This window comes from Pipistrellus kuhlii, unplaced genomic scaffold (assembly GCF_014108245.1).
Source record: "Pipistrellus kuhlii isolate mPipKuh1 unplaced genomic scaffold, mPipKuh1.p scaffold_m20_p_73, whole genome shotgun sequence".
In the NCBI taxonomy this organism is placed as follows: domain Eukaryota; kingdom Metazoa; phylum Chordata; class Mammalia; order Chiroptera; family Vespertilionidae; genus Pipistrellus; species Pipistrellus kuhlii.
This window is the reverse complement of record NW_023425577.1, coordinates 729,775-746,524: the sequence shown is the minus strand read 5'-3', so window position 1 is coordinate 746,524 and position 16,750 is coordinate 729,775. Positions and strand designations below refer to the sequence as shown.

The following is a 16,750-nucleotide window of genomic DNA, read 5'->3' as shown; positions in this document are numbered from 1 at the left end:
GATTGCCCTCTGTGGACACTTGTACCTAATGGCACTTCCACCAGTGACGTGAGCACTGAGGGCAGGGGGTGAACCTGATCTGTCTCAGCAGTGCCTAGACGCAGGAGGCACCCACCAATCCTGCTCTATTGAATTAAAAGAGACCGGGCGGGTTTTCCAGGTGAGGATGAAGAGGAGGAGGAGGATTAGGAGTAGTGCTTACAATCCACATCTGAAACCTAAGTCCAGCCCTTTGCCTTAGGGCTTTGGAAGAATGGGGAGGGAGGCGGCCTCTTGTGTCAGGGAGCTTCTTGCTGGCTGCACACAGTGGGAGAACTCACCACCTGCCCCGTCAGTCTCCCCCCCCCCCCCCCCCCCCATTTCTAGCACCCGAATATCCCAAATGGCACACTGCTGGGAATCAGTCCCCAACTCGGACCTGAGGATTTGAAGGGAGACACATCAGTCTGGCAACTATCTTTCCCACCTGTTTGCCCAAGGGGCTGCGGCATCCAGTGCTCTGATGGACCTTATTCGGGGGAGAGGGGGAATGAGCTAGAGTTGAGTTTCTCTAGTAATCTGCAGAGGAGCGAATCTCTGGGGTTCTAGCGAGGAGGGACCTTGTGGCTCCAGAAACTAGAAGGCCGAGAGGGAGAGGGGTGGAACTCTGAGGGATTGATGGGGCGGGGTAGGGGGTGGGGAGTGAAGGGACGCTTCTTCCATCGAAGGCCAGGCGCCCCCTAGAGGCCGCTGCCACTGCCACTGCCACTGCCGCTGCCCGCGATGTCCTGGATCCAGGCGCGAGGGCGGCGGAAGCGAGGGCCGGAGGTGTCCCGGGCCCTCCGCCCCTGTCTGCGAGTCGGAAGCACCGAGATGGACATGTTGAGGCAGTCACCACTGCCAGGAACGACCTCCGGCAGCGTGTAGCCCAGGACCGAGCGGCAGAGGTCCCTCCCGTCAGTGAAGGTCTGGGAGAAGAGGTGGAGTTAGGGCAGTGGCCTTCCAAAGGGAGTTCCATGGAGAGGAGGGGCCCGTGGAGCGGTCTGGGGAGGACAATCCTCGCCTCTAGTTCTTCCTGGGAGCCTGGGGGAGGACCCATGGGGGTGGCAGGACTTGAGGAGGGCGAGTAAGGGGCTGGGACCTTGGGAAAGGTGAATGGGCTTCTGGATCTTCAGACTGTGGATGGGCCTAGAGCAGAGACAGTCCCTTGGGAAGAACAAAATAGGCCTCTGGGCCTTAGGGAGCCTGCAGGCTTAGGCACGTGTATTCCACCGTGGGGTTGGGCTGTAGAAGGGGGAAGGGGGAAGGGGGGAGCAGGGGTTGGGGATGCTAGGACAGACTCCGGCCTAGGCCACAGTGAGGGGAGGTCTCGGCCTCCTCCCCGAGCCCTCTGTCCCATGCTCACCTGCCCGGAGGTGCTGCAGCTGGGGTTGCAGTGCCTCTTGGCCAGGGGTGGGAGCCAGGTCGGGCCGCAGGTGATATCACCTTTGCAGATGGCAACCCTGGGGTTGGTGTGTGGAGAGGCGGTGGGTAAAGGCTCCGCAGTTGCCTTCCAGTGGGACTCCTGCTCTCCAAGGATCTTGTTGTCTCTCCCCCGCCCACTTCCAGGTCCTGCCTCTTAGAACCACGCCCCTACAAACACCACCCTCAGGTTAAACCCCGCCCCATATTCTCTCTCAAAAAAAATAAAATAAAATTATTTTTTAGCCCTAGCCCGTCTGGCTCAGTGGATAGAGCATCGGCCTGCAGACCAAAGAATCTCGAGTTCGATTCTGGTCAAGGGCAGGTACCTTGGTTGCAGGCTCCTCCCCTGCCCGGGCCCTGGTCTGGGTATGCGCAGGAGGCAACCAATCCAAGTGTTTCGTTCTTTTTCTTCTTCTTTTTAAATATATATATTGATTTCAGAGAGGAAGGGAGAGGGAGAGAGCTAGAAACATCACTGATGAGAGAGAATCATTGGTCAGCTGCTGCCTCCTGCATGCCCACACTGGGGCTGGAGCCTGCAACCCAGGCTTGTGTCCTGACTGGGAATTAAAGCGTGACTTCCAGGTTCATAGGTTGATGCTCAACCACTTAGCCATGCTGGCCGGGCCTCTATGTGTTTCTCTCACATCGATGTTTCTGTCTGTCTTTCTCTCTTCCACTCTCCCTAAAATTAAATCCAGTGAGGATTAACAAAAAAACAAACAAATTTTAAATTGATTTCAGAGAGGATGGGAGATGGGGAGAGGGATAGAAACATCAGTGATGAGATAGAATCACTGATCAGCTGCCTCCTGCACACCCCACACTGAGAATTGAGCCCACAACCAGGGCACGTGCCCTGACCGGGAATTGAACTGTAACCTCCTGGTTCATAGGTCACAGCTCAACTACAGAGCCACACCAGCCAGGCCCGCCCCATATTCTCTACACTGGCCGAATCCTTGCCCATCACAGACCATCTGCCATAAGCTAACCTATTTACCTATCTATCCATCCAGGTTATCCCTTTTAGCTTCTGTTTGCAATCAAGAGGCCCCACCCCTTTATTTAAAACCCAGGTTAAAGGGAGGCCACGCCTTCCTACTCTCCTTCTTAACCAGAGACCCTACAGGCTCCTCCCCTTTCTGCCTGGCTTCAAACACCAGGCCTCATAACTTTAGAATTTGGCCACATCGGAGGAAGGCCATGTCTCTTCAAACTCTAGGGTCTGTAAGCTGAAGATCCTGCCTTTGGCCCCACCCACAATATAGGCCATTCTTCCCACCTCCTACCAGGCATGGCAGAGCTCGGGGCAGAGCAGCTGTGTCTGGTGTGCCCCCAGAAGCAGGAAGCGGAAGTGACTGCGGAGAGCAACCTGGAGGTGTCCCAGAAAGGATTTGCACCTGGACATCGGGAGAGACAGGACCGGATGGGTCAAGATGCCAGGGGGCTCTGGCCTCTGGTTGGGGCAACTGGAGCAGAAAGAACAAGGAAACACTGGGGGTGCTGTACTCACCTAGGGCTAGGCTTCCTGCAGCCCTCCGAGAGGATTCCAGATTCCAGGGCCTCTGCTGTGTCCATCTCTGAGGGACAACAAACAGGGCAGTAGAAAAGGGAACTTTTTTTAGTTGGGGTTTTGGATCCTCATGTAGGGTTGACCTCAATAATCTAATTCCTCTCAAACATGAAACAAGACACTTTGAGGTGCAAGGAACGATAACTTACCATAATCAGCTAATTATTTTTATGTCCCTAGTAGTGTATAAGTGCTCAAATGCTTGCATACACTCCTTTACAACACCCCTACGAGATAGGTCTATTTCTCCCATTTTTCAAAAAATATTTTTATTGATTTCAGAGAGGAAGGGAGAGGGAAAGATAGAAACATCAGTGATGAAAAAGAATCATTTATTGGCTGCCTCCCGCACACCCCACACTGGGAATTGAGCCTACAACTCGGACATGTGCCCTGACTGGGACTCAAACCCTGACCTCCTGGTCCATAGGTGGATGGTCAACCACTGAGCCATGCTGGCCAGGCTCTCCCATTTATTAGTGGCCCACATAAGGCCCGAAGAGGTTAAGTGACTTACCCAGGGTCACACAGCTACACAGTGTCAGAGTTCATATTTGAACCCAGACAATCTGACTTCAGAGCCTATTATCTTTGACTACCACCATTTAAAAAAAAAAATATATATATATATATTTTTTTTTAATTGATTTTTTTACAGAAAGGAAGAGAGAGGGATAGAAAGCTAGAAACATCGATGAGAGAGAAATATCAATCAGCTGCCTCTTGCACACCCCCCACTGAGGATGTGCCCGCAACCAAGGTACATGCCCTTGATCAGAATCGAACCTGGGACCTTTCAGTCTGCCAGCCTATACTCTATCCACTGAGCCAAACTGGTTTCAGCGACTACTACCATTCTTAATCACAGGCCCAGGCTGCCCACCCTGGTCACTCTAAGGTTCTGTTATAAGGAAATTGTCATTGCTGTGGTGGAGTGTGCATTCTTGGGAGTTAGGGGTTAGGCAGGGTCTGGAGTGCTCACCTGCTAGGTGCAGCTGGCCGGGACCCAGATTAGCTGCCAGCCTGTGGCGTCTCTGGGACCTGATGGGGAGTGCACGGCCCCCTCCACAAGCCCCTAGCAGGATCCATGCCACGGTCAGTTGCAGGACCCAGGCCAGGCCCCGAGGTCGTGCGCAGCCCCTGCAGGCCATGTCCACCTGAGACAGAGTCAGCTCAGTTATGGGGGAGGTTGGCTGTCCTTTTCTGGAGCTCAGGGTGATACTCTTTTTTATTTTATTGATTTAAAAAATATTTTATTGATTTTTTATAGAGAGGAAGGGAGAGGGATAGAGAGCTAGAAACATCGATCAGCTGCCTCCCACATCCCCTACTGGGGATGTGCCCGCAGCCAAGGCACATGCCCTTGACCGGAATTGAACCTGGGACCTCTCAGTCCGCAGGCCGAAGCTCCATCCACTGAGCCAAACCGGTTTTGGCTATTTTATTGATTTTTTACAGAGAGGAAGGGAGAGGGATAGAGAGCTGGAAACATCAATGAGAGAGAAACATCAATCAGCTGCCTCCTGTACACCTCCCACTGGGGATGTGCACACAACCAAGGCACGTGCCCTTGACTGGAATCGAACCTGGAACCTTTCTGTCCGCAGACCAATGCTCTATTCACTGAGCCAAACCGGTTAGGGCAGGGTGATACTCTTGATGTACACTCAAGACATGGTACAAGGCAGAGCAGTTGGGAGGTATTGACTAAAGACCTTAAAACCCCAGGGGGCCCGAAACTGAAACCGGTTTGGCTCACTGGATAGAGCGTAGGCCTGCAGACTGAAGCTGGGCTCGATTCCGGTCAAGGGCATGTACCTTGGTTGCGGGCACATCCCCAGTAGGAGGTGTGCAGGAGGCAACTGATCACGGTTTCTAACTCTCTATCCCTCTCTCTTCCTCTCTGTGAAAAATCAATAAAATATATTTTAATAAAAAACAAAAACCAGGGGGCCACCAAGGCCTGTCTCTGACCCAGAAGCCCCCTCCAAATCATTCCCAAGTGCTCCCCAGTTTGACCATACTGCCCCACCCCCCTCATGTCCACCAAGACCTCCCACTCTTTCAGCTCTTGGACGACCCCCTCCATCCTCAGAACTGAGGGGACATCTCCAGCTCTTTCAGTGTCCTGCTCAGTAAGTCCTATCTTCTGCTCAGTCTCCTCCCCCCTCTCGATCCCCGCTGGCCCCTCATGGTCACCTTCTCAGTCTACAATCGGCTTAGGGCTGCTACTCAGGGCTGGGCCTTTGGAGCCAAGCTTGGCTGTGGCGGGACTCGGGTTCTGCCGCTGGGGCCCAAAAATCGCAGGTCAGAAGACTGAGAATCTGCGGAGACAAGACAATTCCCCCCCTCCTATGCCCCTTTGGGGCCCCTCTCACCTGTTAGCTACACGGTCCAGGGTGCTGCTGAGACACCTCAGGGTTAAGTCCAGGAAATGGACTAAAGGGGCGTGGTTTGACGGAGGGGAGGTGTTTCCCAGCGCCACGCCCCCTGCCCCAGCTGACCAGAGGCGGGAGGACCTGGGACTGGTGTATGTACATACATCCTTGTCTTTGCCTTTATTGTCGAGTTGTGGCATAAGCTATGGATGTCTATGTGTGGGAAGTGTGTGTCATGTCAAATGAAGGTGTGTTTGTGTGGCTGTGTGTGTTGTGTATTGAATGTATGTTGTGTATAGTTTTAAAAAATATTTTTTTATTGATTTCAGAAGAAGGGAGAGGGATAGAGAGATAGAAACATCAGTTATGAGAGAGAATCATTGATTGGCTGCCTCCAGCACACCCCCTACTGGGAATCGAGCCCACAACCTGGGCATGTGCCCTTGGCTGGAATCGAAGCTGGACCCTTCAGTCTGCATGCTGATGCTCTATCCACTGAGCCAAACTGGCTAGGGCTATTGTGTGCAGTTTATAAGTGCCTATTGCTTGTATGGCTGTGTATGTGTTTAAATTCTGGATGAGGTGAACTGTATGTGTTCCAAGCCAAGTTGAGTAAGAATCAGGTAATAAATGTAGGGAAGGGGAGTATAGAATCAGGTTAGAATGGGTGTCCTGTGAAAATGTTGGATCAGTGAGTGGATAAAGTCAGTGAGTAAATTTTGTTTTGTTTTGTTTTAATTTTAGTGTGTGTTTTTTAATCCTCACCCAGGGATATTTTTCCATTTATTTTTAGAGAGAGTGGAGGAGAGAGGGTAAGACAGAAAGGAAACACATGGATTGTCTGCCTCCTGCACAAGCCCTAACCAGGGCCTGGGCCAGGGAGGAACCTGCAACCTGGGACCCTACAGTCTGCGGGCTCTATCTACTGAGCCAAGCCAACTAGGGTTAAAGGTTGTATGTGTTGTTTTTTTAAGTTTAAAAAAAAATATATATTTTTTTTTATTGATTTCAGAGAGGAAGGGAGATGGGGAAGAGAAACATCAGTGATCATAGAATAATTGATTGGCTGCTTCCTGCATGCCCCCTATTGGGGATCGAACCTGAAACTCTGGCATGTGCCCTGACCAGGAATCAAACCATGGCCTCCTGGTTCATAGGTCAAGCTCAACCACTGAGCAACACCAGCCGGGCAATGGGTATAGGTTGTTGATCATAAATGTTGAATATGAATGAACAAGAGGATGTTGTCCCATGTAGAAAGGGTGTGTCTGCATTTGAAATATGTATGTGTGTCCAAGTTTGTGTAAATGTGTGTCCCTTGAAAACATTTCTTCAATTCATTCAACAAACATTTATTTATTATTATTTTTTCAACATTTATTGAGTACCTGCTCTCCCTCAAATTCTGGGGATGCAATAGTGATCAAGACATGGAAATCTCAATCCTCATAGACCTGACATTTTAGTAGGAGAGTCTGATAAGAAAAGCAGCCCTGCTGAAACCGGTTTTGCTCAGTGAATAGAGCGACGGCCTGTGGACCAAAGGGTCAAGGGCTAGATTCCAGTCAACAGCATGTACCTTGGCTGCAGGCTCCTCTCCAGCCCAGGCCCTGGTCGGGGCTCATGCATGAAGCAACCAATTGCTTTCTCACATCCATGTGTCTGTCTTTCCTTCTTCCTAAAAATCCATTCTTCCTAAAAATCAATAGAAAAAAAATCCTCGGGTGAGGATTAAAAAAAAAGAGGGGAAAAGGGAGAAATAAAACAGACCTGCAGTTGGCATGTGAATATGGGTGTGTTTCCATGTGTTGTTTTGGGATGATAATGTGTCTGCATGTTCAATGAGAGTTTGTGTATAGCCGGGCTTCCTTTGGTTTTGGAAACTGTGTGTGCATGCCTGTGTTTGCACGTGTTGTTTGTGTGTGTTTGCACTTGCTGAATGTGTGTGTTTGCATTTTCTAAGTATGTGCAGAGTGTGATTTTATGTGTATATGTGTGTGTGTCTGTTTGCTGAGTATATGTGTGTGCATTTCCATGGAGTATTTGTTTGCAGTGTATGTATATATGAGTATGTGAGGTTGAGCATGTGTTCATATGTTCATGTTTGTGTGTTTGCAGAATGTATGTGTACATGTGTCTGTGTCTGTGCTTGTAGTATGCATATGTGTGTTTTTGTGAGTGATTACCACAAATATCTCCATTTCTTCTCAGGCTAGTGCAGTTTTTGTCTATTTTACTGACAGTTGTACTTCTAGATCCCAAAACATTAATTTGCACAAACTAGGTGCTCAATACAAGTTGAGTAAAGGAGCTAATTAGGAGGCACTGTTTTGGGGTCCTTTTGTGGGCATCCATTGATATCCTGGAGGCGTCAGCACCAAGACCTGGTGAACCTAACTTTCCTGGCCCATTTTTGGTGTAGCCCAGGGTGCTCATAGGTCTATGCCTCCCGCCAGCCATTCCTCTCTCCTGACCTCAGCCCCCAACCCTGCGTGCAACTTTCAGCACCGTGGACAGGAGCTCCTGATAAATCAGCACCACGGAGAGCACTCACAACAACAAAAATGCGGACCAACAGAAATGAAACATATTACTTAGGCAAAGGCTCAGAGATGAGGAGAAAAGAACACCCAGACCTAGCCCTCTCCGTCACCCTATGACAAGCTCATGTCGCTCCTGGCTAGTGACCACGACCTCCAGAGCGCCCAGGCCAGTTATGGGCGGGGACTCTTGGGAAGACCCCAGTTTCCAATTCCTAGACTTGGCATGGGAAGTTCTTAGGAGCTTTCCACTCTCTGCGGAGCATGGTCGGTATGGCTTCAACTATGGGAACACTGCGGAGGAGGGGCAGGGGGTTGAAAATCGCTCCAGTTGCCCATCTTCCCAAAGACCAGCTAATCATTCCTATAAATACAGCCTGGCCTGGCCTGGCCTGGCTCTTTAATCCTGACGGAAGGAGCGGGTCACCAACGAGGCTGAAGAATCTCTATTTGGGAAAGGAGAGCGGTGTGTGGATGTAAATGCTCTTGGGAAGGGGCACCTCCCAAGAAGACGGGTCTTCTTGGTGAAAATGCCACTTGAAAATGTCTGCTTGGGATATGGGGGTCTCATGGGCGGGGACAGTTTCCCACAGAGAATAGGGCATTTAGGAGGTCGCTCGCTGGAGTTATCCTCCCCACATGAAATGTGTGTCACCCGTGGAAACTTTGCAGGAATGTTTCTTCCCCGGGGAGGGGAGCGTGTGAGAGTCGGACTCACCTCTCAGTGACCACCTGTCTTAGGAACGGTTTCCTGGGTGAGGAGAGTTTGATTGGCCAGGGCCTCCCTATGGAGACTGTCCCCGTGGGATTGTGTCCCTGAGAGGGTCGCGGGGGCGCTCCCTCGGGAAACAAATCTATGAGGATATCGTTCTAGGTATTTCTTGGGTTGGGGTCCACCCATGAGCGTGTCTCCCCCTGGAGTACCCCCTCACAGGGGTCTCTCCACAGCTGGGCTCTCTCTCCGGGTATCCGGAGGCTCCTCCCCCGCCTCCCCCACCCCCAGCGCCGGGGACCTTGGCCGAGGCCGGGCTCCAGCGCCCAGACGCAGTGACGGTGCCAGACCCGCCCCGCTTCGCTCCGCCCCCGCGCCCCCCTCCACCCCCAGCCGCCGACGCCGCGGTCCCCGCGGCTTCGCATCCCTCCCTCCTCCCGCCGCCGCCGCCTCCCTCCTCCCTCCCCGGGGCTGCAGCCGCCTCTGCCGCCATGGACGACTCGGGCCTGATCCGCCGCCGGAGGCTGCAGGTAGGCGGCTGCCGGGGCTGGGCGGGCGGAGAGGAAGGGGTCGGCGCCCCGGGGCGGGGCCGGGCCGGGGGCAGGAGAACTTGGGGTTCGCCGCGGCGCCCCCTCACCTGGCCTCCGGCTGCTCCCCTCTCGGAACGCGGTGGCCGAGCGTCCTGCCGCGCTGGGAGCCCCGCCCCTCCGGCGCCGCCCGGGGATCCGGGCAGCGGGAGGAGGGGGTGCAGCTCCGCACTGAGGACGGCCCGAGGGGCGCCTGGCCCCCCGGAGGGGACGAGGGCCGGGGCCGGAGTCATCCCCCTGGAGCTCCGCCAGGCTCAGGGTGCCGGGGGCTAGAGCAAAGTTACTGCCCCAGGGCTCCGGCCCCTCGGGGGCCGCCAGCACTACCGCAGCCGTAAACATGTTTGTGCGGCAGCCTCGCCCCTTCCCACCCCAGGAGCCCCCTTTTAGAGATGCGGGGGGACCCTCCTGAGACTCCCAGGCACCTGCCCAGCCACCAGGATGCTTCCTATTGACCTAATTGGACAGGCACCGAGACAGCCTCTCTCTCCATTGCACTCCCCTCCGCCACACCTCCCCCATCCTCAAGTCCAGCGCAGCTTGTGGGTGGGCGGGAGAGATTTTTAGCTCCTCGCAGCCTCCGAAGATGCTGGTCTCCAGCCTGCGCAGGCGCGGGCGGCGCGGGTCCACTGCTCGGAGGTGGACACTGAGGGCTGCTGTGGAGTGTGGGAAGGCGGGGACACGCTTCCAAGATGGGCGGGGATGGTGAAGCTGAGTAGGGTCTTCCCCTGTCTTCGGTGTGTACTTCTAAGGGTTCCTATAGGGGTCTGGCGCTGCTCCCAAACAGACCTCAGAGAGAAAACTGATCAAAGCTTCACCCCAAGGCCTGCCTGGGGTCTGGCCCTTATGAGTCTTTGTGGAGCTCAGTCCTGTGCTAGATAGTCTGGAGAGGGTTAGATAAAGCCTTACAGAACCCAGACCGAGGCTGCATCTCTTGCCTGGAGCTTGGGAAAAGAAGGGGGGGGGGCGTGTTTCAAACCCTCACTCAGGGCCTTGTCCTTTTCCGGACTTCTCTAACCCGCCATCCCTGAAGCTGGAGGCCAAGGTGAGCTCATCAGTCACTGCAGCAGGAGAAATCGTGGTCAGACAGCAGGAAGCACTTTCCAGGTGTCTGGATGATGCTGGCGCCAGACCTATGTTGCAAAGCTATTTTGCTTTCAAACAGGGCTCAGAAAGCCTCACCTAGGAGCCTTGGACTCTTTAAGTCTTCCCTCTCCGTCCCAGGGTCCCAGGGCTGACTTAGGAAAAAGCGTTCTGAGAAAAGGGAGGGAGCTGCGGCAAAGCCCGAGCAAGTGCTGACGGAGCCAGACGGGGTACGCGCTGTCGGATCTCCAGGAAAAGGGAGGGAAGGGGCGGTGCCTGCGTGAAGTGTGCCTCCGCCCCCCAGGCCGGCGCCGGCTCCCATTGGCTCAGCGCCACGCGGGATTTCTGTCTCCCGCAAGACCACACCTCCAGCCCAGGATCCTCCCCCTCCCCCTCCAGTCCACCGGAGGCATCCACTAGTTCCCGCAACTGTCGCGAGTCCTGCTCCTACCTTTTCCCTTCGGCAGGATTGGGTTAAACAGTTCCTTGCCTGGATACACCCTCGCGCTGGTGCAGCCCCTTAAGAACTTGTCCCACCACCTCTGAGCGCCCGCGGGTTCCCTGTGAACGATCGGGATCGGTTGGACAGCATCCGGGTTCCAATGCCCTGTTCGCAGCGCCGTCCATGAATCCCAGGGAGAAGCAGCGTCTGCTTGGCAGAGCCATTCTGCAGCTGGGGATGGATGTGACGTCTGTTACACTGACGCCGAGGACCCAAATCCTCTACCGCTCCAGCTGCCCCTTGGTTCGACCTTAGAATGGTTAGGAACGCTAGCGGATGGAGCTGGGTTTGAGGACTCCGGGTTGTGCTTCCAGGTTCCTCAGGAGCTCACCTCCAAAAGCAGAGTGCACCCAGGTCTGGAGTCCGGGGCTCCGTGGCCGGAAAATCCAGGTCTTGGTTTCACTTGGGCCATTGCAGTTGCGCAGCCGGCCAGGCTGATCCAACATGCAGCTCATTCAAGCTGATCCTGTGAAGAAAGGAGGAAAACCCGGTGTGGATTTAAAGTCACCCAGGGGCTCCGTGGGGCAGGACTGCTGCCGTAGACCCCAACCATACCTGTGTCCTCTGTACATGGGGGTGGGAAGTCCCTCTGGCCCATCTTCTGTCACGCAGGGTGTCCATCCACAATAGTTCCTGTTGCTAATATTGAGCATTGACTATGTGCTAGGTATCATGCTGATACCTGCATCAGCACACAGAATTCTTTTGGAGGCACAACTATTAGAAGGTCGTTTGCCAAGAAGCAAAACTGGGATTTGGACCAGGGCTTTCTGCTTTCAAGAATCCCAAAGATGATTAATTTCCTCCTGGTTGGACTCCCCCAAAAATGGATTTTTGAAATGGTCACCCAAATTTTGCAGCCCTACCCAACCCCCTTTATTCACATCAGTCTGTGGACTCAGGCTGGAAGGTGGCACCCCTCTCCCCATTGCTCTTGGAAAAGTTCATACCTATGTAATTGCTGGTCCCTGTCGTGACTTCCTGTGTGCTTAGCAAACAGAAGATAACCACTCTCTGATATGTACACATAAAATTAATGGCTGCTAATTATTATCACTGCCGTTATCGAAAAGACCACCTAGCCGTCATCTAATCCCCAATTCAAATCTCAGTTTTGAGCCACTCCAACTGTCCCCACCCCCAACTCTGTGGATCTGGCTGGGAGTCAGATAAAACCCTTGGAATGTAGGGGATGCATTCATTCATTCATTCATTCAACCTTTCATGCTTGAGCATGCCAAGTTCATTCCTGCCTCCATGCCTGCAGTTTCCTCACCTTGAATGCTTTCTCCACAGATGCTCCATCTTAAAAGTTACCTCCCCAGACTTTCTGGGACCTTCGTGACCCCTCTTAGCCATTCCTCATCATATCTCCTCCCTTCGTGCTTTTTTTTTTTTTTTTAAATTATGACAGTTGTTACTGTCTAAAATGATGTCATCACTTCTATATTGATTTTTTTTTTTTTTTGTCTGCTTTCCTCCTGTAAAGGATGGTCCCAAAAGGGCAAGAATTTTTGTTTCATTCAGTGCTGTGTCCCCAGTGCCCAGCACAGGACCTGGCATAGATACAGCAGGTGCTCAAGAAATGTTTTTTAAATAAAGACGCCTATTCATTCGCACATACATATATGGAGATGCCAACTCAGGAGTCCTCTATGGGGCCCTGTGCTGGTCTCTGATGGTCAGGGGAGACAACCCCCCGCGCCCCCAACCCCGCAGTCTTCAGCGCATGGCCAAGGGTGTCAGTGATGATGCTGATGGGCCTGTGCCACCCCACTTCTGCTCCTCCAGGGGTCTGTGAGACTCGCCCGCTGAGGCCGCTGGCCCGTGCTGACCTCTATCTTTTTGCTCCTTTGCCTTCCAGAAGGATCTGCCCCTGCCCCGGAAAAGCAGCAGGTGAGTCTTGGGGAGAGATGCGCGGGGCTGGATGCCCCCTCCCAGCCAGGGTTGGGGTGCAAGGCGGCGGGTGGGGCCTGTGGCATCGGTGTCCAGCAGCGCCCCCTCCTGGCAGGCGGCAGCAGCAGGCCCTTCCCGTCCCTCCCCTCCGCTCCCCTCCCCCGCCCTCCTCTGCCCGCTGCGGCTGCAGCCTCCGCCCCGCGCACTCCTCCCCGCGCCGCCGCCGCTGCCGCACCTGCCACCATGTCGCCACCGCCGGGTCATGTCTGACTCGCTCTGGACCGCGCTTTCAAATTTCTCGATGCCCTCCTTCCCTGGCGGCAGTATGTTCCGCCGCACCAAGAGGTAGACCCCCGACCCGGCCCCCAAACCTTGGCCCGGCCCTCCCCCACCCACCCAAGCCGCCCCTCCAGACGCTGCCGCAGGGCGGGGCCGGGACCCTGCCCCCGGCCCAGCGGCGCCAGGGGTGCCCGCGCTGCGCCTTCCTGCCCGGGATGGGGCTGTGGGGAGCATGGTGGGGTCTAGGCTCGGGGTGACTCTGGAAAGGATCGCGATGGGGGTTGGGGAGGAAGGGGCTGCTCTGGGTCGGGGGTTGCAGCGCCTTTGTCTGCTGGCGCCGTGGGCTCCGGCAGCTCAGAGGGGGTAAGGGGAGAGGGGAGGGTGGGGGCTTGGCACCTTCAGAACAATAGCCGACGCCTGGCCTCTCCCCCGCCCCCACCCCCGTGCCGCGTGCTCAGGCCTGGCTCATTGCTCAGTCACTGCGGCGGCGGCGGGTGGGGGGATTGAGAGGAATTTAGGGACTGGGGGCTCCCTCGGAAGCTTGAACTGAAGGGCAGAAAGAAGGGAGACATTTTTACCAAAGCACAAACTACCCCCCAACACAGAATAGTGACACACAGCGTCACATGTAGGACATGAAGACACACACACGTAAGCACACAACAGCCCTAGTGGCCCACACACACCCGGGAAGAGCCACGCATACCCAGCCAGACAGTGGCCATAGTCAGAGACCTGCACCGACACCCAGGTCACACAATAACAAGTAGCCCACAGGCACACTCTTTGGAAACCAAATAAGATGTTACCTGTGTGATTACCTGTTAACACACACAAGATTTTGCTACCAGAGATGCACACAGACACACATGGCAATGGCATCCATGCATCCAGTGCTACCACACACGATATCCTCTAAGCATGTCGCATGCTATGTCATGCTGATGCCAGAATAAACAGACACAGGCTCTCTTGCAGAGAATGAGATGCACGATATCACACATTATCACATGCAAGACTCCGACAGGGATTGTCACACACGATGGCACACCCAGACATGCCGGTGTCACAGGGAGTTAAACCTACACGCAGTAAGTGCCACTCGTGGACATGCATGGCGAGTGTCACATGCAGACACACAGCATCTCATACAGACTTTGCAGCATGAAGACATGGGCACACCGGGAGCAGAAATCCTGCATCAGGCAGATGTTACAGCACACGCTGGCACATCCATCACGCACCAGTGACCTCACACATTGTGTCATGCAGACACACAAAAGTACAGGCTGTGTCACACACGTCAAACACAAGGACTGTCGCACATGATGTCACACTGGGATGTGCCCAGTGCTGAACTCACCCACTGGGTGCCTGCCACACATGGACACAGCATGTACCCTAGATATACAGACACTCGGTGTCTCCAGCAGTCACATAGATAACACGACTGTCCCTCCGTGACTGGAACTACACCCCCCATGGCCACCCATGGTTCCCACTGGGTGTCTTCCACACATCACACTCTCATCCCTTCGTTCCATCTTGTATCTTCCTTGACCGTCTCCTCTGGGTGGTTTTCTGGGGGGCCCTTCCCAGAACAGGAGGGCGCGTGGCTGGGCTCACACACTCCCTCCCGGGCTGCGGCCTGGCACCTTTGCCTCCCCTCCCCTGCAGCTGCCGAACCAGCAACCGGAAAAGCCTCATCCTGACCAGCACTTCGCCCACGCTGCCGCGACCCCACTCCCCGCTGCCCGGACACTTGGGTGAGCCCGGTGGTGGGTGCGGACCGGACAGAGGGGGCGTGGCCACGGGAGGGGCGTGGCCGTGCCGCAGGGGGCGGGCCCAGTCTGGACGGGGCGGCGATTGGTGTGCGGAGCTGGATGGTGAGGGGGTGGGGCAGAAGGGAGGATCCATACCTGCGGGGCGTGGCTGTGGCGGAGGACGGCAGTGTCGACCTGAAGGGGCTGTGCTAACAACTCCGTATCCAAAACGTCTTCGAAGGCGGGGCCACGGGAGGGGGCGCGGCCCGCCCCATTGGGGACCAGAGTGAAGAGGGAGTAGCTGCTGCCTGCACCCGGCTGTGGGGATCGGGAAGCCTGGTGGGGTTGCCCCCCAGCCCAGCCTAAAGACCCCCCTCTTTCCCGACACAGGCAGCAGCCCCCTGGACAGCCCCCGCAACTTCTCCCCCAACACCCCCGCCCACTTCTCCTTCGCCTCTTCCCGAAGGTGAGTCCCCGCCCGCCGGGCCCCAGAACCCGGGTCCGACTCCCCCCCGCCTCCGTCTGGGCTGCCATCTGCTCCCTTCCTAATGGGACCTGAGGCCGGGCCGGAGGGATCCGCTGAGTGCCCCCAGGTCCCAGCGGGAACGCGCCCCAGCCTTGGGGGCGGGGCCACCCGTGCGAATCCGGGGCGGGAAGGGGCTCCCTTCGCGGAGCAGCGGAAGCCCGGGGTCCGCTTCGCGCCTGGTGCTCCCGCCGGGTGTTTCCATAGCAACAGGACAGGGGTGGGGGGAGAGAGGAGGACACAACAGAGATGTAGTGCGCAAGCGCAGACTGCGCGGTGCCCTACTAAGAACCCTTGATCCCCACCGTGGGGGAGGGCGCCCAGGCTATTTCTTGAGAGCCAGGAGCAGGGATCTCAGGTTTCCCTCTGGGGAGGGGGTGTCTGCGTGCTGCTGAGTGTCTCTAAATGCACTTTCTGGGGCCTCTGGCGAAACTGGCGGAGGCAGAGAGATTCCTTGAATATTTGGGAGATAAACTTCTGGGAGTCACCCGTGTGTTTGGAGGGGTCTCTTTTTTTCCTTTGAACGTGACTCCTTTTAAAAGCGCTGTCCGAACACATGCTGTGTTCTGGGAGGTGAGCACAGCGGGAAGGACGCCTCCTCTGTCCTCGGAGCTGAGTTGGGTGGCAGGCCCGAGAGCCAGGACCTCGGCAGAGGCTGGTGCAGACTGTGGTGTGGGAGTCACAGCAGGCCGTGAGGGCAGAGGGCGTTTCCCTGGGGAGGGTGGGGGAAGGCCTCTGGTGGAATTCATCTGAGAGGAATGGAAACCAGAACATGGCTCCACGATTGGGCCTAATGGGGCCACCTGCACAGAGGGTGGGCTGAGCGAGGGCAGTGCCTAGGAGGAGGGAGGAGGGAGGAGGGAGGAGGGAGGAGCCCAACGTGTGGGAGTGTACGTTTGTGAGGTTGTGAACATGTGAAGCAGCCCGTGCCTACACATGTGTCCACGGAGAATATGTATCCGCAGGTGAGTGTGAACGTGTGTGAGTGTGTGTATGTGCACCGTAGGGTTGTGAATGTTTGTGGGACTATGTGAGGGAATAGGCCCCTCCCTGTGTGTCTCCATGGGAATGTGTAATCTACGTGGGAGTGTGAATGAGAGTGTGGTGTGTGAGAGTTTGATGTGTGACAGTGCGTGAGGGCATCTTGAATGTATGTGTGAAGTGAAAGAGTAGGTAGAGTGTGTGTGAGGGAGTGTGTAGCTGTGTGTGTATGAGAGTGCATGTATTGGGGTTTTTGTAAGTGTATGCATGTATATGTAATTGGATGCCTGATTTTTTGAGTGTAATTGTGTTAGGGTGGAAAAGTGTGATATTTGGGTCCATGTATGGTTCGTCTGTGAATGTGTATGACTCAGTCCATGAACATGTCACATTAACACAAGAGGGTGTGGCCAGGAGAGTGACTGTGTCTGTTGTGAGAACCCATGTTAGTGTGTGTGTGTGTGTGTGTGTGTTAGTGTGTGTGTGTCTG

The 16,750-nt window shown here is 55.0% G+C and overlaps 2 protein-coding genes across 7 annotated transcripts in view; one reads left to right on the top strand and one right to left on the bottom strand.

Moving 5' to 3' along the window:
* Positions 1-479: 479 nt before the first annotated feature.
* On the bottom strand, positions 480-9,909 carry RTBDN (retbindin). 4 transcript variants are annotated; one of them, XM_045576063.1, is made up of 5 exons: positions 9,287-9,909; positions 2,960-3,026; positions 2,736-2,846; positions 1,385-1,481; positions 480-947 (listed from the first exon to the last, which is right to left on the bottom strand). In XM_045576063.1, the coding sequence occupies exons 1-5, from the start codon at positions 9,573-9,575 to the stop codon at positions 720-722; spliced, it is 792 nt and encodes a 263-aa protein (XP_045432019.1). In that variant the 5' UTR covers positions 9,576-9,909; the 3' UTR covers positions 480-719. The 4 variants fall into 4 exon arrangements, with proteins under 4 accessions (XP_045432019.1, XP_036278685.1, XP_045432020.1 ...); XM_036422792.2 differs by lacking the exon at positions 9,287-9,909 and adding an exon at positions 4,002-4,301; XM_045576064.1 differs by lacking the exons at positions 480-947; positions 9,287-9,909 and adding exons at positions 4,002-4,176; positions 5,398-5,555 and having other exon boundaries at positions 1,114-1,481.
* MAST1 (microtubule associated serine/threonine kinase 1) overlaps positions 9,080-16,750 on the top strand; it is a 34,960-nt gene continuing 27,289 nt past the window's right edge. For 2 of the 3 annotated variants that reach the window (XM_036422847.2, XM_036422846.2), the window contains exons 1-3: positions 12,904-13,059; positions 14,671-14,759; positions 15,147-15,222. In XM_036422847.2, coding sequence (XP_036278740.1) covers positions 12,977-13,059; positions 14,671-14,759; positions 15,147-15,222 — 248 coding nt within the window. In that variant the 5' untranslated portion in view covers positions 12,904-12,976. Of the gene's footprint in view, positions 9,180-12,682; positions 12,715-12,903; positions 13,060-14,670; positions 14,760-15,146; positions 15,223-16,750 lie in introns of those variants that run through there. The other variant, XM_036422848.2, reaches the window with a different exon arrangement.

What these genes read in the sequence shown, in the direction of transcription:
- RTBDN (XM_045576062.1), bottom strand. Translation starts at nt 9,575, where the DNA reads ATGTTTACGGCTGCGGTAGTGCTGGCGGCCCCCGAGGGGCCGGAGCCC. An exon ending in TGCAGGAAGCCTAGCCCTAG is followed by an intron (nt 2,847 to 2,959) that starts GTGAGTACAGCA and finishes CCCGATGTCCAG; the next exon opens with GTGCAAATCCTTTCTGGGAC. An exon ending in CCCGAGCTCTGCCATGCCTG is followed by an intron (nt 1,482 to 2,735) that starts GTAGGAGGTGGG and finishes CACCAACCCCAG; the next exon opens with GGTTGCCATCTGCAAAGGTG.